Source organism: Camarhynchus parvulus, chromosome 13 (assembly GCF_901933205.1).
Source record: "Camarhynchus parvulus chromosome 13, STF_HiC, whole genome shotgun sequence".
NCBI lineage: Eukaryota > Metazoa > Chordata > Aves > Passeriformes > Thraupidae > Camarhynchus > Camarhynchus parvulus.
The window spans coordinates 2837485-2863519 of record NC_044583.1 but is presented as its reverse complement, the minus strand read 5'-3'; the positions used below and the strand labels follow the sequence as shown (position 1 = coordinate 2863519).

The 26035-nt window shown below is 51.3% G+C and overlaps 1 protein-coding gene across 2 annotated transcripts; it reads left to right on the top strand.

The window, feature by feature from the left end:
- The first annotated feature begins 2080 nt into the window (after positions 1-2080).
- On the top strand, positions 2081-26035 carry CYSTM1 (cysteine rich transmembrane module containing 1). Of its 2 annotated transcripts, none has more exons than XM_030957268.1 (3): positions 2081-2186; positions 13700-13941; positions 25535-26035. In XM_030957268.1, exons 2-3 carry the CDS (start codon positions 13719-13721, stop codon positions 25639-25641), a joined length of 330 nt encoding a protein of 109 aa, XP_030813128.1. In that variant the 5' UTR covers positions 2081-2186; positions 13700-13718; the 3' UTR covers positions 25642-26035. The 2 variants fall into 2 exon arrangements, with proteins under 2 accessions (XP_030813128.1, XP_030813129.1); XM_030957269.1 differs by having other exon boundaries at positions 2126-2152.

Genomic DNA, 26035 nt, shown 5'->3' with positions numbered 1-26035 from the left:
GGTGCTGCAGCATGTCCAGAGAGGGGAGTGGAGCTGGGGAAGGGTCTGAAGCACAGGTCTGATGAGGAGGAGCAGCTGAGGGAGCTCAGGGCGCTCAGCCTGGAGAAAAGGAAGCTCAGGGGGCACCTTCTCCCACTGTACAGCTCCCTGACAGGAGGCTGGAGCAAGGTGGGAGTTGGCCTCTTCCCCCAGGCAACAAATGACAGGGTTAGAGGGGATGGTTTCAAGTTGCACCAGGGGAGGTTTAGGCTGAATATTGGGGAAAATTTCTTCACCAGAAGGGTGTTCAGGCATTGGAACAGGCTGCCCACAGCAGTGGTGGGGTCACCACCCTAGGAGGGTTTAACAGACATGTGGATGTGGCACTTGGGGACATGGTTTAATGGTGGCCTTGACAGTGCTGGAGGAATGATTGAATTCAATGACCTCAGAGGGCTTTTCCAGCTTAAATGATTCTGTGTGAGGAGGGCAGCATGGCTGGGGCAGATGAGGCTGGGGAATGATGGTGCTTCACTGCCTGCATCCAGGGAACTGCAGCCTCTCCTTGGTGCCCTGGAATGGCTCTTGAATGTCTCCCACACCTCCCATCAGCCAGCAGGTTTCCTTTGGGATACCCTTCAGGTGCTGGCTGAGCTCTTGGGGTAGCTGTGTATCCTGTTTTTCTCTCACCCAAGAATATAGCATGTCATGTAACTAATTTAAATAATTTCTTCCTGGTCGAGCCTCCTTAGGGACCCAGCATTAAGCTGGCCTGATTACATCTACTAATCGATGGTGGGGAAAAAGAAGCAGGTCTCAGCATGCACAGGAGCAGCATCATGCTGCTCCACTCCCTGGAGACCACCACGGTCCCCAGCCACATTCCCACCACGGTCCCCAAGCCCACCTCACATGCCCCAGCGTCCCTCCACAGGTGGCCACTGCTGTCCCCTCGCCGCTGGCCACCCCGTGAGTCACGGTCATGTGCCAGGGGCAGGGACGGTGACTGAGCGCTCCAACCTGCGTCCTTGACCTATTTTATCTGGGCAAACCCGGAATTGCTTTCCCAGGCTCTGTGCCTGGACCCGCTCCTGCGCACGTGTCCCGTTATCAGCAGCAGGCGGCAGCGCCCGTGCAAAGGTCCCGGTCCCAGCCAGGTGTCCCGGTGTCCAGCCAGGTGTCCCGGCCCCAGCCAGGTGTCCCGTCCGGCCCCGCAGGGAGGGGAGCGAGGGCGAGGTTTATGGGCGCTGCGGGACCAACCCAGCCCTGCTGTGCAAGTGGGTCCCTGGTGAGACTCTGCTGCCCGGCCGGGGCAACAGGGACAGGGACAGGGACATGGACAGGGACATGCAGAGCTACAGGGACAGAGGCAGCAGCTGGGTCAGGAACAGGAACGGGGACAGGGACAGTGGCTGTGACAGGGATGGGGCTGGGATAGGGACAGTGACAGGAACAGGGATGGGACATGGACAGAGACAAGGGTCATAGCTGTGACAGGGACGGAGCAGGGAGAGGTACAGGGACAGAGACAAGGGGCAGTAACTGGAACAGGGACAACGACTGGGGCAGGGCACAATAGCTGGGACAGGGACAAGAGTAGTAGCTGTGGCAGGGGAGGGACAACAACAGGGACAGGGGCAATAGTTGGGACACGGATGGGGTAGGGACAGGGACAAGAGCAGTAGCTAGGATGGGGCACAGACAGGGACAGGGACGGGGAAATAGCTGGGACAGGGGCAATAGCTGGGACAGGGACAGGGACAAGAGCAGCAGCTGGGACAGGGAGAGGGGCAATAGCTGGGACAGGGACAGGGACAAGAGCAATAGCTGGGACAAGGACAGGGCCAATGACAGGGACAGGGGCAGTAGCTGGAACACAGACAGAAACAAGAGCAGTAGCTGGGACAGGGACAATGACAGGGACGGGGCAGTAGCTGTAAAGGGACAGGGACAATGACAAGGACAGGGGCAGTAGCTGGACAGGGACAGGGACAATGACAGGGACAGGGGCAATTGCTGGACAGGGCCCGGGACCGCCCTGGTCACTCCCCTGGACACGCCCCCATCATGGACACGCCCCCTGGGGCGGGGCTCGGACAGTGACGTATCCGCCCCGGTCGGAGGAGGCGTGGCCTGCCTCCGTGACGTCACCGTGCCGCGGGGTGCGCAGCAGGTGCGGGCGGCGGCGCGAGACGCGCAGGGCGCAGGTACCGGGGCTCCGTGAGGGGCCGGGGGTCCGGGCCGGGCTCGGCTCGGCTCGGCTCGGCTCGGTCCGGGCGGGTGGGAGCTGCGGCGGGTGGGGGGAGCGGGGCCGCGCGGGACTGATGAGGACGAGAAGGAGGATGAGGAGCATGCGGAGGAAGGCACCCGGGGGTGAAGGGCCGGACCCGTCCCGTCCCTCGCAGCCCGCGCTGCGTGCCCGCCCTGCGGACAGCGCTGCGGAGGGGTCGCGGCAGGAGCGGCCCGGTGAACCCCCCCAGCCCGGGGGTGCCGCCCTGCCTGGCAGCGCCGGCTGTGCGGGTTTTGTCCGAGGGCTGCCCCGGACAGCTCCAGGCCGGCCCGGGGAGCGGGGCTGGGGCTCCCAGCGCTGCCCTGTCCGCGGGGAACGCGGCGCTGCCCGGCTGAGGCCGTCCGTGCGTGACCCAGGGCGGGCACCCAGAGCGGGTGGGCACAGGTGGAACTGATGCTCAGGCTTATTTAGTGTACAGCGAGAGGTATGGCAGCACTCGGAGTAAAAATAATAGTGCTGCATCGTGTCTTTAAAGCCGTTATGGTTGTCCTGGATTTATGTTTTCTGTTGCTATAGCTGAGGACACCTCATTTGGATAATTAAATGTCACGGTGAAATAGGAGACTGAGGGACGGAGAGGACTCGTCGGCTGTCTCTGCCGCATGGATGTGGGCAGCCCCTCTCTGACCAGGCTAGTGCCACTCATCCCAGCCTTGTGTTTAGCTTTATCTGAAAGGATAAAAAAAGATGCTTTTTGCTTTTGATGCCTGTACTATGAGACGTGTCTGAACAACCTGGTTGTAAATAGGGTAAGTCTGGGTAAGGTAGTGAGTGTGGGTGACTTATAATGACTGTGCTGAGCAGCTGCCTTCTCCTTGTGCTGTGTAAATACAGGGATAGGATACAAGGTGTGGGAAGTGCTGCTGTACTAGCAATGGGGAATTTCTCATCAGTTGCTTAAATAATAAGTGACTCTTCCTAGAAATTTTTGATGATGATAATAATAACATTACTATATCAGGTAGGCTGAGGAGGAGGCTGAAAACACTGAGACTTTATAAATTTTTCTGATCGCATTTCAGTGCTTTTTGGGGACAGTCAGGGATTAATGCGCATGTTAGATAATAATCTCCTACTGCGCAGAATGTGGTTTTTCAAAGCACAGGAACTTCTTGCACCACAAAGTCTGCTACCCTCTTCCCCTTATTCACATGCTATAAAGGCCATCTTTGTTAAATACTGATTTGTCATTCCCCGAAGGGTGTGAGAGCTGTAACTGATAATCTGCAGAGGCTGGTGGGTGTCCTTGCAGCAGAGGTCGAAGAGGAGCCTGTCCTGTAAAGGAGTGGCTCTGACACGGGTGGGGGCTCTGTGTGTCTGAGCAGACCCTGTGAGGCCATGCCCTGGTGTCAGTCAGAGCAGAGAGCTCTGCTGTTCTGCTGCCCTGTGTCCCCCAGGGCCATGCTACATTTAAAATTGGCAGTGGTTTGCTGCTCAGAAAACCAGAGGTGTTCAGTGAGTGTAAGCAGAGATGTTCCTGCTCATAGCATTGCACTGGGATGATGGAGAAGGACCTGGAGGGCTTTGTGTGCCCTAAACAGAGGAGCTGCCTGTTCTCAGGTACTTCTGTGCAGGATCAGATTAATATGTTACCTGATTTGGTTTTTTTCTACAAGGGCAGAGCAAGTTTGTGTAACTCTGGATGTTCAAGAAACAGGTCAGCATTTCTCCTGTCCCATTTGTGATCTCGCTGTGGCACGGCTGGAAGCTTGTCAGGGCTCCCTGAAAACTTCTCCTGGGCAGTGGAGCCTTGAATGGGCAGGTTCACTCATTCTCTACTGTCAGTATTGACATTTTCTACTCTCTGGGCTGTGTATCCTGCCTTTCTCAACTTCCTGCTGCTGACCTCAAAGCCAATGGCTCAATGAGTAGAAAATAGCACCGTCATTTCTGGGAATAGGGGAAGATAGGAAGGATCCGAGTCATTCAGGCAGGCTGTCGGTATTGCCAGGCCTGGCATCCTGCCTGCCTTCCCACAGGCAGCCCGACAGCCTGCCCAGTGCAGCGTGGGAGAGCCTGCCTTCCCCAGGGCTCCTGCTGAAGTGCCTGGCCTCACAGCCCTGCTGAGGGACAGGCCAGTGCTGTGTCCTGGGAGCCCTTCCCAGCTGGGATCCCCGTGTGTGGAATTGCCATCCCCACCCTGCCCTGGGAGGGAGCAGTGCTGTGCTCCAGTGCTTGCCCACAGCTGGCTGGCTTTGCAGAAGCTTTGGGGAATGGACCTCCTGTTGTATTCCTTATGCTGAACAAAAGCTGCTGTTTCTGTCACTTAAATATCAGAGAGAGAGAGATTTCCATACTAGGATTATGATGTATTCTTGAGGTATTATTTGGTCTTACCAGCTATTTAGGGCAGTCCCTTGATGCATGGAAGTTTTTCAGCCCCTGACAGGGTAAGGCAAAGGCTTTCTTGGTTTGGGGACCACTGGGAGAATCTGGGAGTGGCCCGTGACAAGCAGACATTAAAGAGGATTTTTGCATACGCCCTACAGGCAAAGTAAAGCATCATGTCAGAGCCACATGAAAGATATGGAAAAGCAGAAAAAGTGAGAAAACGTGGAGGGGGGTGGAGAAATCTCAGTCTCATTCCGTTTTCCAGCCTATCGTGGAAATCTCTTTCTGAGTAATGAGATCTCAGCTGTAGAAAAGGTCTGTATTTCTGTCTGCACACAGCAACATAGCTGTGCCTTGGGAGCTGTGTGTGCTTCTGCTTGAGGTGCTGGAAAATCATCCTGCTCTGGGTGGTATCTCCCACTTAATCCACCAGTGTTTCAGAGCTGGGGAAGTTTTCCTGAAAGACTGCTGCTGTTCCATGCCTGGAATGCTGTCAGAACTGAATAACATACAAATGTATTATCTGAATAACATACAAATGTATTATCTGTGCTTACTAATTTTCTTGCCCGTCAAACTGTTTCTTTCACGTTCTCAGTTAGACCAACAAAGCTGCTTGCTTTAACTGTTATTTGCAGCTCTAGTTTTACCTGACAATCAGGTGTTTTCATTGAGTTTTTTGTTGTTTTGGTGTTTGTTGCACCTTAAAACAGTCAGTACACCACTTTAACAGCAAATTATAGTTGTGTATTTCCAGAATTATCTAAGGCAACACATCATACAAAGACTTGAACAAGAGCAGTGCATGCCAAAGCATTCAAAACCTGAAATCAAGATGTTGATGCTTCTCTCTGAACTTATTTCAGTAAAGGACTTTGCTTTTTGGTGTGTTTTGCCCCAGGCACTGCTGTACCTGGGCAGAGTCTCACTTGGTGTGTCAGCAACAAGTACCATGGCTGACACCACCTGAGGGACTGTGAAATGATGCTTTCCATCTTTGTAATTGTTAGTTCCTGGTGTTAAAGTATATTTCATCTAAAGGCTTTCATCAGATGTCTGAAAAACTGCACAATTTCCCCCCCATAAAGTTGCAGTTCATGTAGTAATAGTAGCAGGGCATTGGATTTGGGTTTTTTCCACTAATGCTGTATTGTAGGAATTATATCAGCTTCATACTTTCCTTCTGCCATGCAGAACATGTAGGTAGACAGTGGACAGGCAGTACGTGATGGGTGGTGTTTCTGAAGAGGTTTGTGTGTTGGTAACAATTGATGAGACATTGAAATTTGTCTGAAGAAGGAAAATCCGGGCGTACAATGCTGTGTGGGTGTGAGGGTGCATTGGTAAGAGCTCTGTGGAGATCTGTGACTCTGAAACTCCACAGGGGATGTTGCCTCTGAGGCAAAAACTGTCAGCATGACAGCCCTTTAGCATTGATCAAATCCTGGTTTCTGAAACCAAAATCACCTGGAAATGTGCATATCCATTATGTTTTTGCCAAGAGGGCAGAGCAGACAATGGGACTGAGGAGCTGGGATGGTTTGTAGACACCAGTGTCAGCCTCAAACATCATTTGCACTTTCCATTTTCACACATGGGGAGACTTCAGATCTCAGGAGGGTTTGGAGGACACCAGGAGGAGGGAATACCTGGCTCAGGAAGGTTGATGCTTGTTCATCCAAACCACTGCTCACTGCACAGAGCTGTCTGACCTGGTGGCTTCAGCCACATGAGCAGCAGCGGTTGTTTTGTGCAGGAGATGCCTGACAGGGACTCAACTAAACATGAGGAAAAGCCCCTCTTCCCAAGGACTAGGAGTGTCCTGGGATCCAGGACACCTCTTAGGGAAATGGGCTTGAACAGAGGAGTGGGTTTTAGCTTTTCCTTTTACAGAACAAAGCTGGGCTTTTTGCTTTTGCCTACATCTACATTTTGTAAGTTAAAGTAGTTTCAAACAGCTTTTGTCAGAAAAAGTGGGGGCAGCTCTTGTTCCCCCTCATCTATTAGTCTAGGCTGATGGAACTACCTGGTGAAGTGGGAGGGCAAACCAGGGAGGAAGCTTTTCCTGGAAGCAAACTGAGCAAGAATGGAATCTCTTTCAATTTATTCTTAACATACCTTTCATACAATCAGTAAATGGAGCTGACAAATAAGCTGGTAAGAGGGAAACACTGAGCCAGTGCCATTTAAAAGCCACTTGTGCTCTTTTTCATTTGGATACTGTTCATATGAAATGTAATTTAAATGCTAGGCTGGTTGCCAGGAGCTGGATTGTTGATGTTAAATGTACTTTCCATTAGAGCTGCGTATTGGAAAACTGCTTCCTAGTGCTGCAGGCATTGGAAGGGGTGGGTTACATCAGGGTGCCCCAGTTGTCCTTCTCAGGGTCTGGCCTCTCACCCTGCCCTCCACCTTCATCTCTGTAAAGACCAGCTGAATCAATACCTGCCATACCCAAAACGTGATTCCTCCTGACCACAGCAGCACGAGGTGCAATGCTTGTTCTGCTGTCCTAAAAACAAGCAACTTCTCACCTTTCAATTCCGGAAATCTGCTAATTGCTTTTGGGTTGTTGTGGGGGGTTTTCTTCTGTGTTCCAGACTGCTAATTTTCTCTGGTTGGTTTGTTTGTTTAATTTACTAATCCGGTGTTTGTTTTCATAGGGCTGTTTCTTGCACTGTTCCCTATGCAAGAGAAGGCATTTCACCCTGTTTCAGCACCCTGGTTAGGTTGCCCTCTCACCCCACTTGCAAAGTTGGATTTGCCTGCACTGGAGATTGCATTTGAAGGATCTGACTTGCAGGCAGCTGTCCATAGGGACTGGTATTTCTTTGCCGGTGAATTAGTAGCTGTGAACACCTACTGTGTAAAAATGCAGATGGTTTTATGCATGCTCTCCTCAGTTTTGCCAAGGTAACAAGGTGCCAACAGGTCGAAGCAGATTCCTACTGCTCTCCCATCATTTGGCCAATAATTATGGTGACCATAATTAGTCTGACCTCAAGAGATATTTGGGAGCACCAGCCTTGTACGTGGCCTTTTGGAGGAGGGAAAAGGGTGAAACTGGGTCATCTTGGCAGGCTCTTTGTTTGGGCCCCCCTTGTGCTAACAGAAAAGTGTTTTTCCAACGTGCTTTCCCTTATTCTCTTCATTCTTGGTTGTTTTCATGCATCATGTTACCCTCTGACCAAAAGTCCTCCCTGTCCAGACCCCCAGGCTGTGCCATAGGGATGCATTTATGGAGTGACATATCCCACAGCCATCTAAATTAGGCTTCCTGTTCCTTTTTTCCTAGTTTTAGAGGTGGCAACTTGTGGATGGTGAGACTCCCCCAGGCTGAAGCTGGGGCTGTTTTCAGGGAGAGGCTGTGCTGTCCCTTGGTGAGCAGTGGGGTGAGCTGTACGTGTGCAGTGCCAGGCTCTGAGGAGCTGTTGCCACTTGGAAGGATCTTGCAGCTGCAATGACATTCAGTGCAACTTGAGCTCTGTTTTTAGCTTGATGGATGGGAAGAGCTGCCCTGGGAGTGGGCTGGGAAGCAGGAGACAGCTGTGGCACTGTGCAGAGAGACTCTGCCTGCTTGCTTCTAGACAAATGGTGACACTGAAAGGCACAGCGCTGGCTGGAAAGAATAATCAAGGATGCTGCAGGCTCTGTTGAAGCAGACAGTCTTCAGCTCAGGAGAGAGGTCTGAAAAAAGAACAAGATAATAAATTCATGAGTGTGCTGGAAGAGGAGGATCAGGAGCAATGACTGACTAGTTCTGTAGCAGCTGCCTTGGTTTGCTGGCCTTGTACAAGGCAGTAAGTGTGAAGCAATCAGAATTTTTTTCAAAGCCTAATGGTGAAATTTGTTTCTCTAAGGATTGGTTGCCAAAATAGACTAGCTAAGTATATATGTGTGTGTAGTGAATGCAAAGCATTATAGTTCTGTACTTGCACCTTTTGCTAAGCCTTAGCCAGAGCCAGGTTACAGCTGTAGAGGGACTGATGTTCTCCCATAGGATGGTGGTTCTTGCCTGTTGGTACCTCTGTGTGTACATGCCCATCTGGGGTCATGTGCATTTTCTATACAACACCACACTTCAGTGACTTCTGCTTTGCAGACCTTTTGCAGCCTTCTGGCTGGGATATGGTAAGCAGCTTGTTTAAAAATGAAACCCTGCTGTTGGGGTAGGGGAAATAATGTTTACTTAGCAGTGTGGAACAAAGGAGTTTGAATATAACTTAAGGAAACAATGATGTACCAATGAACTTGCCCCTTAGCAAAAGTACTGATGCTGTGGGGAGGAGGAATAGGCACGTGGTTTGCCTTTCTCTTCAGATGGATTAGCAATTTCTGTGTTGTTAAGCAGCAACGGACAGGGCAAATGCTTAGTGACAGTCAAGGAAGTCTCTTTGTTTGCAAGGAAATCTCTTTGTGAGGCTGTGCAGGGACCACTGAGCTCTGTAGTGGCTCTTCCTGCTGGACCTCCTGCAGTGCATGGAAAGCAAAGGGCTTTACTGATGGTTGGCTTCTTTCTTCTGAGCTTTGCCTCTGAGAGTGCTGACCAGGAAAGCCACAGATACCGGTTCTGATGCAACCTCACAGGGACTGGTCCTGGTTGCAGCTCACACAGAATTACTGGTTGGAGTGAGAAGCTGCAGCAAAGCTTGGTGATACCTTTGACTAAGAGCTCAGGTATGTCTCTGAAAAGTATCTGCTTCATGATTCAAAGCCCTGCCATACAAACACATACCCATGTGAGTAAATAGTGCTGGGAAGTGTGTAAAGCCATGCATGAGGTCATGAAACTGAAGGAAATCTCAGTGTTGTCACACAGCTCAAAAGGGGCAAGTAGGGATTTGTGTACGTGTAGCAATGACTGGCACTGAAACTGGGGGACAGGGAAAGATTCTTTCCGAGAACTTTGGTTTCACAGCTACCTCCTGGGTTTGCTGAATGCCTTGAGGAATTCTTCAGGAGTTTCCTCACTCATCACAGACAAATCCCCAGTGACTGCTGAAAGTGTTCATGCTGGACATTCTCTTTTATCTCTTGCCTAATCTCAGTTATGTTGCTTTACCCTCACTTGTGGAATATGCTCTTCTTAATCTCTGTCTTTTCTTCTGTTCTGTTGTTCTGCTGTCTCTGCCCAGGTATCTGTACAGCTGTCAGTAGATTCTGGCCAGTTTTCCCCTCAGTACCTCTCCCATATCAGCAGATGGAATCTCAGTTACTGCCTCCACTCCAAACCTGCCTTCTGTTCAGAAACTGTTTTGATACGGCTAACACAGAGCTGGTAAACAAAGAACACGAGTAGTTCTTTCTTCTTCCCTATGCTGCCACTTCCCTGTTTGCTCAAGCCACTGGATTTTTAACTCCTTCTGACCATTTCACAGACATTTCTGCAGAGCTGTTGATGTGAAGTTTTTTTCTTGTTCATCCCCATGTCTGTTGGTTTGAACCAGGCTCTCTCTTCTTACCACGCTCTTTCAGAGGTTTCTGAGCTGTTCCAGGTACACCTGATCCCCACTCAGCCCTTTCTGCAGAGCTGCTTTGGTACCTGGGTGGTTCCACTGGCTCCAAAGGGATTCTGGCATGTTCCCCTGCTGGGTGCTTGCACAGAGGCCAGGGAGGCTCCCTGCCTGGCTACCAAAGGGAGTGAATGGCCAGTCCTGATGGAGAAGGGTGGCCCCCAGCAGTCCTAGCACAAATCTTTTGGTAGGGCAGCAGTGGGATGGCTGAATTGGTTATTTGCTGTCTGAATTTGAGTTTGCAGCCAGCTGAATCACATTATCTTAAACCTTGCTTCAGCACTAAAATACCAGTGATATTGAATGTAGATAAATTAATTGATGCATCTGAAGGGACAGAAGGGAGGACTAACCTTCCCTGGAAAGGATGGGCTGAGTTGACCATCCTCTTGGGCAGAAGGACTTTGAAAAACTGAAGTAATCCAGGTGCGTGTGCTGGAGCTGGACAGTGCTCATCAAAGCAAGCTAAGCCCAGGGAGTTCTTAAGGTTTATGAACAAAACATGGTCTGTTTGCTGCCTTTGAATGCCTTGTGTTATGTGTATATAAAAACACATGTATTTGTACCTAGGGTGTGAAATTACACCCTTGAACAGAGAAGGGGGACATGGATGGAGAGGTTGTCCCCTGCCCAAGGAGCAGGCAATAGGCTGGGGCTCTCTGATCTGGACTAGGGCATTCCCACATGCCAGCTCCCTGGTTTGGTGCATCCCTAAATTCAGGAGGGTGACCTGATGGGGCAGGAGGCAGTTTTCCACAAGGCAGAGAGCAGTGCCCAGGAGCAGGCACAGCAGCTGTACATTGGGGCAGGGAGGCTGAGTGAACCTGGGGCTTCACAGGGCTGGCTGGGCCCTGGCTGGGCACCAAATGGTTCCTCTGCAGCATGCAGTGGTCTGTGGGTATACACACACACACTCACTCTGGCCTTGTTCTTCCCTGGAAACTTGCTTTTGGATGTTATTTTGGGATAATTTTCTGGGTTAGATGAGCATTAGTGGCCTGGTATGTCCCAGTTCTCTAATTGATTGCATTGAAGTGAGTTGTAGGGCTTGCTGCCTGCCTTTCCCTGCCTCCCTGAAGGAAGAATTTCCTTGCTGGAGACTCGGTGGGGGTGTTGCATTGCAGTGCAGTGGTTAAAGAGCCTTGAGTTAAGTGTATGTTGTGCTTGTCAGTTTTAAAGTGAGCAGTTAAGTGGTCTGGCTAGCCTAGCAGTGAGGGAAAAAAAAAAAACAATTATAAATAAAATTCCTGTAATCCCTGGCATTTGGTTAAGCCGTTAAAACTCTTGAGAAAGCAGTTAAAAGGCATCATCTGCAGGGTATAGGACTGCCTTAGCAGTTGGCTGGGACAACTTCTTTGTGAAGGGAAGAGGAGAGAGACTCCGGTGACCAGTGACAGGACCCAGGGAACGGCTGGAGCTGTGTCAGGGCAGGGTTAGGTTGGATTTCAGGAAAAGGTTCTTCCCCCAGAGGGTACAGGGGGTACTGAACAGGGAATGGTCACAGCCCCCAGGCTGCCAGAGCTCCAGGAGCTCTTGGATAATGCTCCCAGGCACAGAGTGGGATTGTTGGGGTGTCCTGTGCAGAACCAGGCATTGAACTGGATGGTCCTTGTCCAACTCAGCATGTTTGTGATCCTGTGACTGTGCCTGGCACACCAAGAGGAGCGCTGGGATGAATTCAGGTGAGTGACAGCCGCCGCCTGTGAGCCTCAAGGGCTTCTCGGTGTCCTGCAGGGCGGGCGGGCAGCCCTGTCCCCTTGGAGCAGCCCCTGGATCGCAGGGATCAGACAGGCTGTGTGCTCGGTGCCGGGCTGTGTGCTCAGTGCCACTTGGCACCATCGTGCTGGCGACCTTCGGGCAGGAGCAACGTGTAAAAACAAGCGAGAGAACCTTGGCATCTGTGCTCGGGGAGGGGCAGCCGGCGCTCCGGGGCCATACCGGGGCTGGAAACAAACACACAGAGGGCTGTAAATAAACAAACAGGGGCTGTAAATAAACAAACAGGGAGCTGGAAACACACACACAGCGGGCTGGAAACACACCCACGGCTCGCTCTGCTGCAGGGGCTGCGGCAGCCGAGCACAGCCCGCCCAGCCTCTGCCCCGCTGGGCTCCGCTCGCCGTGCCGAGGTGGTTCAGAGGTTTCTGAGCTGTACCAGGTACACCTGATCCCCACTCAGCCCTTTCTGCAGAGCTGCTTTGGTACCTGGGTGGTTCCGCTGGCTCCAAGGGGGTTCTGGCATGTTCCCCTGCTGGGTGCTTGCACAGAGGCCAGGCAGGCTCCCTGCTTGGCTACCAAAGGGAGTGAATGGCCAGTCCTGGCAGAGAAGGGTGGCCCCCAGCAGTTCCAGCTCAAATCCCCTTGGTAGGGGAGCAGTGGGATGGCTGAGTTTGTTATTTGCTCACTGAATTTGAGTTCAGATGGAATCCTTCAGTCTGTATCAGCCTGAGCTCTCTGGATGTGCCTGTGGCTCCTGCTGCCCATGCCCGAGAGTGGGAGCTCAGTGCTGAGCAGTGAGCCCAGCCCAGCTTCGTGCCCATCCCAGTGCCATCCACAGGGGATCCTGCTGGGCAGCCTCTCCCACTGCAGCCTGCAGCAGCCAGCCTGGCCGAGGCAGATTGTGCTGCTGGTGTTTCTCCCTGTGGCGTGTGGGAGGAGGTGTGCAGCAAAGGGGAACTGGTGATCTGTCTGCACCCTGTAATAGGGGAAGGAAATAGCAGGGTTCAGCTGCTTCAGCCAGGAAGGTTCCTGAATTTGTAGGGATATTAACATACTCTTCTGCTCCTCAGACTGGGAGAAGCTTCGGGAGCCTAATGTAAGAAATGGTTTGCTTAGTCATGCTACTTAGAGGTTCATTAAAATTGCAGTATTGTGACAGTCTTGTCTTCTGATGGCTGTGCCATGAGTAATACATGACATAGATTTTATGAGCATCAGCTCTCTGGGGTCTTTAATGTTGCTTTTTGAATGAGGCTGAGCCCAAGGCCCTAATTTCTTGTGGCTGCTTAATGATTCGGTTGTGTATGGCTGGAAGACTACACAACGTGCTGGGGTGCAGTGGCATCAGGAAATTATTCACATACAGCCTTGCTCCAGAGTGGTCTGGAGGCCTCAACAATTACCAGAAGTGTAGTGGACATTTGTGTTCACTCCTTCTCCTGTCAAAACTATCAAATATGCCTGGAACAGGCTGCATTTTTATATTGTTTTCCTTTCTAATATTGACAGAAACAGGAAATAATCACTTCTGAGTCTCTCTTAAAAGTGTTTTACTTGTGAGTGGAAGCAGAGGGTTTTGTTTTGCTGCTGCAAGACTTAGGTCTTAAGGTGAATAGCTGATGCATGGCTGGAAAGCAGCATGTTACTCCTGCTCAGCTAAACTTATGTCACTTAGAGAAATCACTTCAACTCCCTCCCTGCCCCTGTGATGGGGTTAAAAATAAATTCGCTGCTTGGCTAGGTATTTTGGAGTCTGTTTCTCACACAACATAGGGCCCTTGGAGAGCAGTGTGAAAAGGAACTCATATGGTCATGGATGAGCAGACAAAAGCAAACCAGTTGTCCTGTTTGTTTCCCTCTTTTGCAGGCCAGATTGTGCATCCCACATGAGCTACGATAATCCTCCACCGTACCCCGGCCCGGGCCCGACTGCCCCGTACCCACCCTATGCCCAGCAGCCAGGGGCCCCCCCTGGCCCCTACCCTGGCTATCCCCCCGGGCCCTACCAACCAGGCCAGCCAGGCTACCAAGGATATCCCCAGTATGGATGGCAGAATGCACCTCCACCACCACCAGGACCAGTGTACGCAGATGGGCCGAAAAACACAGGTATGGCTGAGCAGCACCACCTCAGGGACATGCTGACCTTGAAGTAAAGTGTTCACCAGCACCTGGCCCTAATGGCCTTGGAGGGGGTGGAGACTTGAAGTGCCCATTTTGTTTGCAGCTTGTTTTCATGCTTTATTTTGCTGTAGCGTCTCTCACAGTTCTCTCTCTGGTTGTTGGAGAATACTGCTGAGCATCCTCACTGCTGATTCCTCAAGGGAATCCTTATGCTGAGGTTGTTGCACAGGCTTTAGATTTGCCACAGCTCTCATTCCACCTGTCCCTTGGTTGATAAGTTTCAGCCAAAGGCTGCATAGTTAAAGCTTGTAATATTCAAATGTACAATTCCTACTGAATTAATGGGCCTCAGTTTTCTGGAGCCCATCAGTATCTGTCCAAGTGATCTACTCATTCCTGGGCATTTTGGTTTTTTCTGAAGTTATTACCATTCTATGGAAAAACCCTGATTTCTGGGGAAGGGAGGGAGGATGGTACACCTTCCCTCTGGCAGCTGGCTGGTCCATTGTGTGCCACCTCCCCACAGGGTGGCACATTGGTATGCCCTGGCACCCACTGCTCTCCTGGGGCTTGCTGCAGGCTCAGATTACCAGAGCAGAGGCAGAGAAGATGATTAAAGGACCAGAGCTTCTCCTCACAGAAAGGAGGGGAAGCTCTGGTCCTTTAATCCTTTAATCCCACCTGAGAGAGGTGGGACTGTTCAGTGGTTTGAACAGTCTGGTGTGGGTCTGTCAGGAGGGCCCAAATTTTAGCAGTGAACAGTTGGTGTGAGTGAATAAGAAACTGAATTGAGGGCAAATCATGTGTTCAACTTCTTCTGTAACAGAGCGAGGGCCCTGCCTTTGAGGGGGAGGCAGCAGCGTGGTGATGCTTCCCGCCACTTCCACCACAAGTGCTCAAAGTGTAATCAGGGTTTTCCCTGGGGTTTTGGGGTGGCTAAGAGATGTTTCTTAGTACTGGGCAGGGGACAACTCCCTGTCTCCCATGTTGAACATCTTTGGTTGGTGCCAGTGTTGCTTTTTTGCTGTAGCCACACAAAGGGATGTGCTGGCAGGGGCTGAGGGGACACAGGGGCTGTGGCTTTGAGACAGTTCTGTTGCCTTGGAAGCTTGAAGGATCTCATATCAAACTGGATCAGGGCACTGATGATGCTGAATGTCCTCTGCTCTGCTCACAAACCTGTGCACCAGCCCAAAGAAATTGGAGGGGACAAGCAGTGAGGTGTTTGAGTGTCTTTCACTGAGAGCCCAGGCTTGTTCTGCAGGAGGTTTGATTTTGTTAAGCCTAAGCTAACACAACTTCAGCTCTGCAGAAGCAGCACTCTAACCCATAAATCAAAAACCTTCTGGTAAATCTCGTCCTTGAGCTGCCTTCCTGCAGTTACAGGTGGTCTCTGAACCCACCTTGGGAGCCTCTGATTTGCTCTGCTTTTGCAGAAGTAGATGTAAAAAACTGATAGAATTACAGAATGGTTTGAGTTGGAAGGAATGTAAAGATCAGCCTGTCCCAACCCCCTGCCATGGGCAGGGACACTTTCCACTATCCCAATTTGCTCCAAGCCCCATCCAGCCTGGCCTTGAACAATTTCAGAGATGGAGGAGCCACAGCTTCTCTGGGCACCCTGTGCAAGAGCCTCCCCACCCTCACAGGGTAGAATTTCTTCCCAATATCCAGCTAACCGTGCTCCAAGTCCTCCCCAGGCTGCTTTCCATCCATGCTCCACCCAGCCTGTGTTTTGGGATTGCCCCTACCCAGGTACAGGAGCCTCTGCTTGGCCCAGCTGAACTTCATGAGGTTCACATGCCCCCACCTCTCCAGCCTGTCCAGGTCTCTCTGGATGGCAATGTTTAAAATAAACACATTTATTAATGTCTGCAAAGTGAAGTCAGGGCTATAATTTCACATTTGTCTGCAAAAGTTTTCTTTTTCTTCATTCTCCTTCTGTTAAACACCCTTTCCCCCCCCACCCCTTGCTCCTTTTTGGCCAGTCTGTCAAACTGGAACCTGATCTTTGTGCCCTGACACTGTAAAAGAGCTTTCAAAGGGGCTTTGTTTAAGAACCCCAGGAGTGTCTAGTTTAGAGTGGCTGTCTCTAAAAAAGCTAATTTTTTATAAATCTGTTACACTAGTGCCATGTATCTGTTGGTGTGGCTGAACTCCTAATATAAAAAATTGATGTCTAAATTTAATCAAGGCCTTGCAGTCAGCCTAGCTGGTCCACTGTGGTTTCCTGAGGTTTGTCAGTTACTGTGGTGTTTCCAAACAATTATCCGGGAAGAGCTGCTCTGTAGATTCTTTCCTTTCAGAGCGGATGTTTTGCTCTCCTACATGACTTTGCTTAATCTAATGAATTAAGCTACTCCAGGTAGTACATTAGTATTTCTGAGTAAATGTGTGTCCACAGTGAAAATTAGGAAATTTGCTATACTTCAAATTCTATGCTTTCCATTATTTTACTGTGTGGGCAGACTGCAAAGTGTAGAGCACAGCCAATGTGCTAATGCTAATGTGTGGAAGTAATTATGTGTCATATTTTGGTCTTGAGTGGATCACACAGATGGAAATAATTACTGTTGAGCTCTCAGAATCTGATGGTAAAGTAGCATTTTATGGTGATGGTGTTGTTTCATCTTAATTTGTAGCCTGTCAGGAGTAGTAATGGACATAGGCTGTCTACCAGGCCTTTGGAGAAGTCAAAAATCCTCACATGCCTCACTCTCTGTATTAAAGCTGCATCTGAGATGTAATAGGGAAGCAGCTTAACCTGAGTGCTGCTAAGATCAGGAAAGAGAAAGTTCTTGCTGTTCAGTGAGCAGTGGCTCTGCAACAAATGGCTGAGAAAGGGATGTCACCGCCTTTTCAAGGTACCACTGGATAGGGGGACAAACCTAAAGGCTTGTTGGAGGAAGGTGCAGTCCAGAGCAGCTCTGAACAAGGAGAACACATGTGTTCCCCTCTGGGCTGTCTCTGCAGGATTAGCCAACCACAAGGATGTCTGGGCTGCAGAAATCAGCTTGTGGTTTGTGTTAAGACAGTGGTGTGGCCATATGACTGCCATGTGGCCACCCCCATAGGGCACTGTGGCACAGGGACACTGCAGCTGATCCCAATGATCCTTGGCCCTTTCTCCCAGAGGGGATAGAGTACAAGCTTGCACCTCCTCAGAGTCACCCCAGCTGACTCAGGGTATGAAAGGCCTCAAAGCAAATGGTTTTCCTCCACATCAAGGAGCAGCAAGCTGGAGACTCACTGGTGACTGGCTGAGGTGGCACAGAAGCCCTCATTGGTTTGGTTTTTTGGATGGATGGCTTTTAGGCTTCACCAGGTTACTGATACCAAAGTCTCCAAAGAAACCCCAGGTCTCACATCTTGCTAGGGCTGGCAACTGACTTGGCTGTTGTTCATTAGAAATAAACAGCTTGCCCTTTGCCTTTAGAGGTGGTGATGTGTATGCTGGCCTGAGGGACATTCTCCTTAAGGGTGTGTGATTCAGCTTCCTGGCTCTGGGAACTGACATGCTGATCCCTGTCTGCAGCTTTCTGCTGCAAGGGCTGAGGGCTGACTCTGTGTCTGTCCACACAAAGTCCATGTGGAGTTCCTGGGACAGGGCAGATGTGCCACACAGTGCCTCACCAGATGTGCCTGCCCCAGAACAAAGCTGGGCAACACACAGTTTTAGCAATGTGGTTCCTGTGTGCAGCATTGTGTAGGCAGCAGGTTCTTCTTTACAGCAGGGGCTTGCTTGGGAGGAAGAAAATACCTCATTCCAGAAGATCTCATTTCCCCACCAGTATTTTCATTATTTGCTATCAGCTGGCGTAAGGAAACCACAGTAACTGCTGACTGCTCAGCTGGTCCTTTCTTGTCTATGTAAATTGGAGGTGAAATGTAATGCAGCTGATAAAGGTGTGCTTTAAAAAGAAGTGGAATGAGCCAAAGTACAAAGTGACATACTAATTCTAAAAGCAGAAGCTGATGCTAGCAATTTGAGCAGTTTTATTTCTCCCCCCCCCTCCCCGTTGATACATGCCAATGTAATGGATGGGGTTATTCCATGCTGTGCCAAAGGGAACCAGGCTCTGTCTGCGGGCACTGAAGGCAAACAGAGCTCAGGATTGAGTCTGAGCCATTGTACACTCAGGGTGGAAATCTTATTTCTGGAAGTTGATTGCTTGTAGCAAAGCTGGCTGTGATAAGAGTCACAGTCACAGTGATGCTGTCTGCCTCCTAATGTTTGTCCAGCTGCAGGATAAGCAGGTCACCTAGATACAGGCACTGCCTGCTGCTGCAGGGCTGCAGGATTTTCCTCTTTACCTGTCCCTGTGTGGAAAGGAGGAGATTGGAGTCATTCTGGTGAGGCTCTCCAGTGCCTTTCAGTGGTTACCCCCTTGCTTCCCACACCATGTGGAGCTGAGCCTTCTCCAGCAGGAGTTAATTTGGAGCACAGGCTTTTTCTCTCTGTCTGTTGACCCTTCCTAAGTAGTCTGTCAGCTCACCTAGTTTAACTGTTCCTGGACCTTCAGGAGCTGCATCTCCAGATGCTGGAGTCCTGCCAAAAAGAAAATTTAATCTTACTTGGCAGTTGTCCTCTTATCTGCTTCTTATTCTTTTAGTGTGCTTTAAAACCCAGCGTTCTCTGCTCCAGGACTGCTGTATCATCCCTCCCTCTGTCCCTGGCTGCACAAACAGCAGGGGCTGTTGGCTGGCAAACATGCAGTCCTGGGGCTGCTGTCTCAGCTCACCTTCACTGCTTCTCACCCCCAAGGAGGGAGTAATCTGATAAAAACCTGATGCAAAGAAAACTATTCCCAATTCAGGTCCAGTATCTGAAATCACGCTTCAGACATACTGGTCTCAGGAGGCCAAGGCTGGCTCCAGTGTGGGCTGATTTAAATGAGGCTGCTGTTCCAGTCCTTGTCAGCTGGCACCAGGCTGGGTGAGGAGCAGATTGTGCACAGCCTTTTCCCAGCACTGCACAGACTGTGGGACTTGGCCCTGTGGGGCTGCACAAGGAGGATCTCACTGGGGCACCTTCCCTTTTGCTTTAAACGGGGCTTTGTCCCTCCCCCTTGTCAGTCACTCAGAACGCACTTGCAAGACCTTTGTAAGGTGAAGTTTGTGCTGTGTAAATCCCTCCAAGCCAGGTCTTGTTTAACTCTGGGGCTGATGCTGATTTTCAGTGTAAGCACTGACACAGGCTGAGGATTGTGCTGTTTTTAGCCCTGCAGCTGAATAAGTTAAAAACATCTTGCCTTAATAGTAAAATTAAGATTTTACTGATTTAAAAAAATGTCAGAGGAAGTTCTCAAAATCTGTAGTTTTGGGAGATATCTCTCATCCATTATAGTCTAAAAGCAGGCTGAAAATCTGAAGCCCTGAATTATTGTACATTTGAGCTGAGGGAAAGTTTGTTTCTCATATGACATGTCTCCTGTACACTTTCTAATCTGTGTGCTGGGGGTTTTGTGCTTTGGAGAGCTGGCTGATGCCTGCTGACATCCTGCCCAGACCTGAGTACTCTACAGAAGGTGTGCTGACTCCTGTGAGGAATGCTTGTGCTTTTTAGAGAGGTTGAACCCTTCCCAGGCACATTGATATACCATAAATACTGATTGGTATCACTTCCATTATCTCCAAGAGCTCTTAATCCCATCCCTGTGTGTTCAGGTGAGGAAACTAAACCTTTTCCAGCCCTGGGCTCAGCTGCAGGAAAATCTTCTGCCAGGTTCCTGCTGAGCCCCAGCCCGTGCCTGGCTCCCAGGCTGGTGGGTGAGAGGGGAGCAGCTCTGCCCAGGGCAGCATTGGCTCTGGAAAGTGCTGGCTTGGCTGGCCTGCACAGTGATTTCCCTGAAATGTGTGGCCTGCTCAGCTTCCTGAAAGCTGGAACAGCTCTCTGGGGTGAGTGTCAGAGCTGCTCAGCCTTACAGGAACACAAAGGCAGGAATTTTCCAAACCTGCTGAACCCAGGCGTGTGGCTGTGGAAGAGGAGAGGTCTGATACCTGGTCAGAGTAGTTGTGGATCAGTTGTTTCTGCTTGAGCCCAGCTGAAATCTGGGCTGGGTCAGCAGTGCCTGTCTGGTGGCAGAGGGGATTTGCAGGTGGAACTGCCTGTACTCTGTGGTATTTTAATTTCCTGACACACTGCTTCCTGATTTCCTACTTTCTGCTCAGGTGGCTCTGGCAGTAGCCATTTGTGTTTGGAGCTGGGAGTTGGGAAACTTGTTCTGAGCATTTTGCAGCTTTGGAAGATTTTTTTTCTTGGAAGTGGGCTATTGAATTTCCATCTGGCTCTGGTATCTGTTTCAGCAGTGTACTGAGGTATTTCCTGAAATCTGAGTGTGGTGTTGGTAGAGACTGCACACAGGGAAGGCCTCTGGGCAGGAGGGAGTTGGGGGGCTGGGAAATAACAGGCCTGAAGCTGTTAGGCATGAGCAAATACCCTCAGAGAGGAGAAAACAATTAAATGCCTTCCTTGCCAAGAGAGTAAGATCTCATCCGTGCCCAGGCTGTGCCCTGGAGGCCTCATGCAGAGAGCAGCCTTGGTGGCAGCTCAAATGAAAGTTTAGTCCCTGTTCCCCAGTTTTGAAATCTTTTCTTCTGCACTTGCTGGCTGTGAGGGGTTTATTTCAGGAGAAGTGGGAGGCCATGGCTGGCTGGTCCTTCCTCCTGCAGCTCTGGGTCTGCAGACCAGACTGCACCTCCAAGAGGGGCTCAGGGACATTTGATTTCCTGTTGCTGTCACTTCTGCATCCCTTGGACATACTTGTGCTGACTTTCCCTTCTTTGGCCTCCATCCTGAACAGAAAAGCTTTCCAAGGACCTGGGTGAGAATGGTTTGAAGGTAAAAGCAGATGCACAGGCTGACCTGACTTAGCAATCTGCTGCAGACAGCACAAAATCATTCAGAGTGGTGGTGAGCAAGATTTCTTGCTTGCTGTAGAAGAGAAAACAAAGCTCTTGGTGCAGAAGTGGCTTGTGATAAAACCCACTTAATTGACAAGTGGGAAGAGGCTTATGGGTCCCTTCTCTGCTGTGCTCTTCCTCCCAGATGAGATTGGTATTAAGTAATACTCCTGCTCTGAGCAGCTGTTCCCATGGCAAACAGCCATTCTGACAGCACAGGAAGGATTTGGGGGCTGCAGAAGCAGTGATGGATAAATTACCCACTGCTGCTTCCTCTCTGTGCCCCAGGCCTTGCCTCATAGCCAGGAGTGCAGGTGAGGGGTGTGTGCTGGCACACAGCTGGGCCCAAAGAGAGAAAACTTCAGGGCTCTGGGATTTGAGCCCTCCCACCTTGAGAGGGTGGTGGGTGCTGGGCTGTGCTCTCCCCCTGCTGCTGCCCAGGCACTGAGCCTGCTCCTTGCTGCCTCTCTGTGCCTGGGTGTCATTCCTGTCATACCTGGGACACCCAGGCAAGGGCCTGGCCCCGGGGTGTGCAGCAGCACTCTGGGAGAGCTCAGGGGCTCTCAGGCACCATCATCACCCCCAGGCAGGTGAGGTGGTACCTTGGCAGTGATATCTGAGTCTGGGAGAGGATAGACTGGTTCTGGCATCAAAGCCCTTCTACTGCAATCCTTGCAGACCCAGTAAAGCACTGCAGTGAGGGGCATTGCATTCTTAAGGTCACAGTTTTAGCTGATGCCAAACTGGCTGAAAAGTACAGCTCATTCCTTCGTGGAGCTAATGATTAACATATCAATTAGGTGTGAGAAGAAACAAAATGTATATGCTCAAGATAAAGCAGACTGTACATGAAATAAGAAGGTATTGTAGTGTTTGTTTTAAAAACAAAGTGGGAGTTATTTGCACTGGTTTGTGCAGGCCACTGCTGTGTGATTACAGGGGCTGATACCATTTTCAGGGTAAGCATGATTCATGGTGCTCTACGCTCTTTAAGGCTGATTAGGAGCTGGGAGGGTCTCCCAGTTTATACCTTCTCCCATCCTGTTTTAGGAAAAACAATGAAACCATCAAAAATGGAGCCTAGAACTGAGTGCTGTCTGGTGCCTCTAACAGAAATCACCCTTGTTTCTCTTCTTTTTGGGACCACCAGGCTTCTGTCCATAGTGACAAGGACCCCTTGTGCTGTAGGAGATGGTTGGAGGGCCCAGCCTTGGCCAGAAGAGAGGCACAAAGCAGCTGATGAGATCCCCAATAAGGCTCACCACAGAAAAATGGGTGCTTTTAGCTTGGAGGCACTCAGAGACTGAGGAATCTCACAAAAATCACAATTCCTTTCATTGGGAGATTTTGGATTGGGTTTGGATATGGTGTTTGGGGAGTTGACACTGTGTTTGTCCAGCATGGGCTGGGAGGAGTGGGTAAAGCTGCTACCACGTGCTTGATGTCCTCAGGTACTTGTGTCACTGTGTTAGTGCCCTGAAGCCAATGGCCAGGTGTCCAGAAGGAGCAGATTGGTGTGGGGTGTCTCCAGGCTGGTGAGAGTTCATCCAGCCTTTCTCTGAGCTGCTTTTCAGCTTGCATGCCTTGGTAGCTGTAACTGAACAGCTGACCACCCCTCAGCTCCTCTCCTGTCCTCTGCAGGCCCCACACCCAGATCAGAAAAGCTGTTGAATGCTCTGTATCTGTGCTTAAAATCTCTCTGGCAATTTGTGTGGTGACAGTGACAAAGCTGCAGCTCCTGAAGCATTGATGTGGCTTCAAAGAAAGCTTCACAGACTGTGAGGAGGGGTGGCTGTCTGTCCCCAGAGCATTGCCCAGATGCTCTCCAGGTGTGAAAGTTTCCAGTGTTGGTGATGTGCGCACTCAGACTGCAGCAGTGCCAGAGCTGCCCTTGAGACTTCTCTCCTTGGAGAGGAGCTCTGCAGGGGAAGGCAGCAGCCTCTCAAATGTGTATTTCAGGTGGGGTCTTTGGGGCATTCATTGAACTTGGAAGGTGAGTGGGTTTGTTGAAGTACCACAGCTGCCTGCCATGGGGGAAAAGCACAGCTTTTTTTCAGAGGGTTTTTACAGAAAGGTGCTTTTGCCACAATGTGCCTGCTGGTTTAAATGGCTTGCAGCTTTTAGCAGAAGAAAGAAGAGGGAACAAACATGAGCACTTTTTCATTGTTTCTAACAGAAAGGCTCCCCCCAAACCCATGGTGAGTCCTGGAAAGGCCTTGACATGGCTGCTGTCCCTTGGCCTGTCCTGGTCCTGCCCCAGCTGTGCCTGTCCTTTGTCCGGCTCTGGGCAGCCCCTTGCAGCACAAGCCATGGCAGCAGTGCCAGGGGGCTGGCAGGGACAGGGACAGGGTGATGCCCATGGACACTGTGACCCCCTTGTGCAGAGGGGCAGTGTTCAACACGAGCCAGCTGAGGCCTGGCTCCCTCTGCACAGGCCCAGGCTGGGGAAAGCCATTTCCTTCAATATTTCAGCAAGTGTTTCATAACAGCACTTTGTACATGCCTTGGATGTGCTTTGTTGGCTGTCGCTGTCACTTGGCTGTAGCTTAAAACTTCTCATGGATTAATCATAAATACTTCAGGCAAAAACTCCTTGCAGTCCTGGACAGCTGATTTTAACTGGCATCCAGATCCATGTGGATCTGGATGTCTCAGGGTGCTGGAGCCCTCAGTTTTGGGTATGGCAATGCTCTGGTAGCAGCAATCCAGCTCCCCATGGCTCAGAGGTGGGACAGCTTGGACCTGACAGCTGGTTGGTAGCCAGGGCTGTCAGGGCTGCAGCACAGGGATGTCACCATCTTACACAGGACTCTTGGAGAATTTGGTGTGTTTTGCCTCCGCTGATTGTAACAGGACCTTCTAGAGCAAACAAACACACCAAAGAGCTGCTTGTTTAGAGCTCCTGGATCCACAAGGTGAATAAAGCCCAGACCAAGGCCCTGGGTCACCTCTCCATGGAGAATAGGCTGTGGCCAGAGCTGCTATGTAAGGTCAGGGCTCCAAGGCTCCATGTTCTCTTTGCAAGACTTCCTGACTTGGCTTTGAGTGCAGGGAGGAGGGAGGGGCCTGACCAAAGTCCTGCCTGCCATGTGACCGATTCCCTTTGGGATAGGATGGGATGGCTCTGTGGTCCACCCTTCAGGGGGATGGAGGAGGCAGCCAGGGTGCCAGGCTCACAAACCATGATGGACCTTGTTCTGCACTCCTTGGGGTGTGGCAGGGGCTGGCCCTGGGCACGGCCCTGCCCCAGGCTGGGGACAGGAGGTTGTGCAGCCTCCCCCTGGCAGCAGCACAGGGAGCCTGGCTTCCATCGGGTCCTGCTCTGCTCCTGCTGGGAGGTGCCAGCCAGGGCTCTGCAGGTGGGCAGGGACAGCAGCTCCTGAGGGAGGAGAGTGCAGGCACCTCTCCTGCTCCAGCACAGCCTGTCACAGCACTGCCACCTCCTCCTGGGGCTGAAGGGAGAAGGGTTCCTCCATGCTGACACTCCTGGAGCAAGGGCTGCAGGCCCTGAATGGTCAGAGGGAGGGGGGACAGCAGTGCTGTGCAGGGGCTCCCCTGGAGCTGGGCTGTGCCTGGGCAGAGGATGCCTTCTCTTTATTCCCCCTCAGGAGAGGGAATCTGATGAGGCTCGGGCACAGGCTGTCCCCAAGCACAGACACTGGGGGGTACTGGATTCCCCCTCTCTGCCTCACTTGGTGGTGCTAGGGTTGTGGCATCGTGTAAGCTGGAGCACATCATCCTCTGCCCATGGCTCTGCAAAGCTGAAGGAGTGACTGGGGAAGGGTTTCCTGGGCACAGAGCAAGCCCATGGGAGAGCCAGGCTGGTGCCATGAGCTGTGTTCTGCCCAGGTTTCTGCCTCCAGCATTGTGTGTCCAGCATTAGCTGCCTGCCTGGCTTGGACTCCTGTGTGAGGGCACATTTCCCACACAGAGCACAGCAATGAGAGCCAGGAAAGCTGCCAGGAAGGACATTCACCTTCCTGCCCTCAGACTGATGCAGTTCTGGGTGTGACAGCCCGGGCTCAGAGAGGGAGAACCAAAGATAAACTGCTCCCCTGTCCTGATGGGCCTCAGGAGCTGGCACAAAGAGCAAGCAGCACTTTGGCCTCAAGTAGAAGACCCTGCCTGGAGTGCTCCACCCAGACCTGGGGCTCCCTCCTGTGTGCTCAAGCAGCTGGCAGTGTGCAGTAAATCCGAGCAGGCAGCGTGCAGTGAATCCCAGCAGCCTGACGGGAGCCTCTGGGCAGAGATGGCTTCTATTCATGAGGTGATACCTGGAGCGTTTGGGCACCTGCCCCTTGGCCAGGGGATGTCACTGCACTGCCACCCACTAGCCTGTGCCTCGGGTGCTGAGCTGACAGAGCTGAGAGTCCCTTCACTTACAGGAGGGACACAGAGCTGGAACAAGGACTGGTCCCTGCCCTGTCATCCCGGGGAAGGAGGCAGTTCTGTGTGTGGTAGGGCTGCAGCAGTGCTGGGGATCAGCTCCTCCTCCGAGGGGGCTGAGCAGTGCCAGTCTGAGCGGACAGACAGACAGGCTGCAGACAGACGTGCCTGCAGCTGGGGCAGCTGGCATCTCCTGCAGAGCTGGCCCGGGGGCCGGGCCACACCCGGTTCCTGTCCCTCTCTGTGTGTTGCGGTGCCGCTCCGTGTCTCACACTCTCTGTGCCCGCAGTGTACGTCGTGGAGGAGCGGCGGAGGGACGACACGGGCGAGAGCGCCTGCCTGACGGCGTGCTGGACCGCGCTCTGCTGCTGCTGCCTCTGGGACATGCTGACCTGAGCCGCTGCCGCCCCGCCGCTCACCGAGTGCTATGCAGGCTCCCCACTCCTGTCCCGACTTCTTTCTGTTACTGTAATCAACGCTCTGCTTTGCACAGCCAAGAGTTCCCGTCTGTCCGTCCTAGCGCCTTGTCGGGGTGGGGGGTGCACTCCTTTATTTTAGTAAAGGAAAAAAAAAATCCCTTTTTAACATTTCTAAGACTTTTGTTGTAACTTTGAAGAATGTGCTAATGGTGTATTTCAGCCAAGGGCATTCTGATGAAATGTATATTTACCAGTTGAGATTTTCCTAGCCCTAGAGATGAAGACGTACGCAATAATTAAAGCCAACAGTTGATTTTTCTTCACTAGGTCCCAGCTGTTTCAGTGAGTCTGTCTGCAGGGTGGGCATCCCC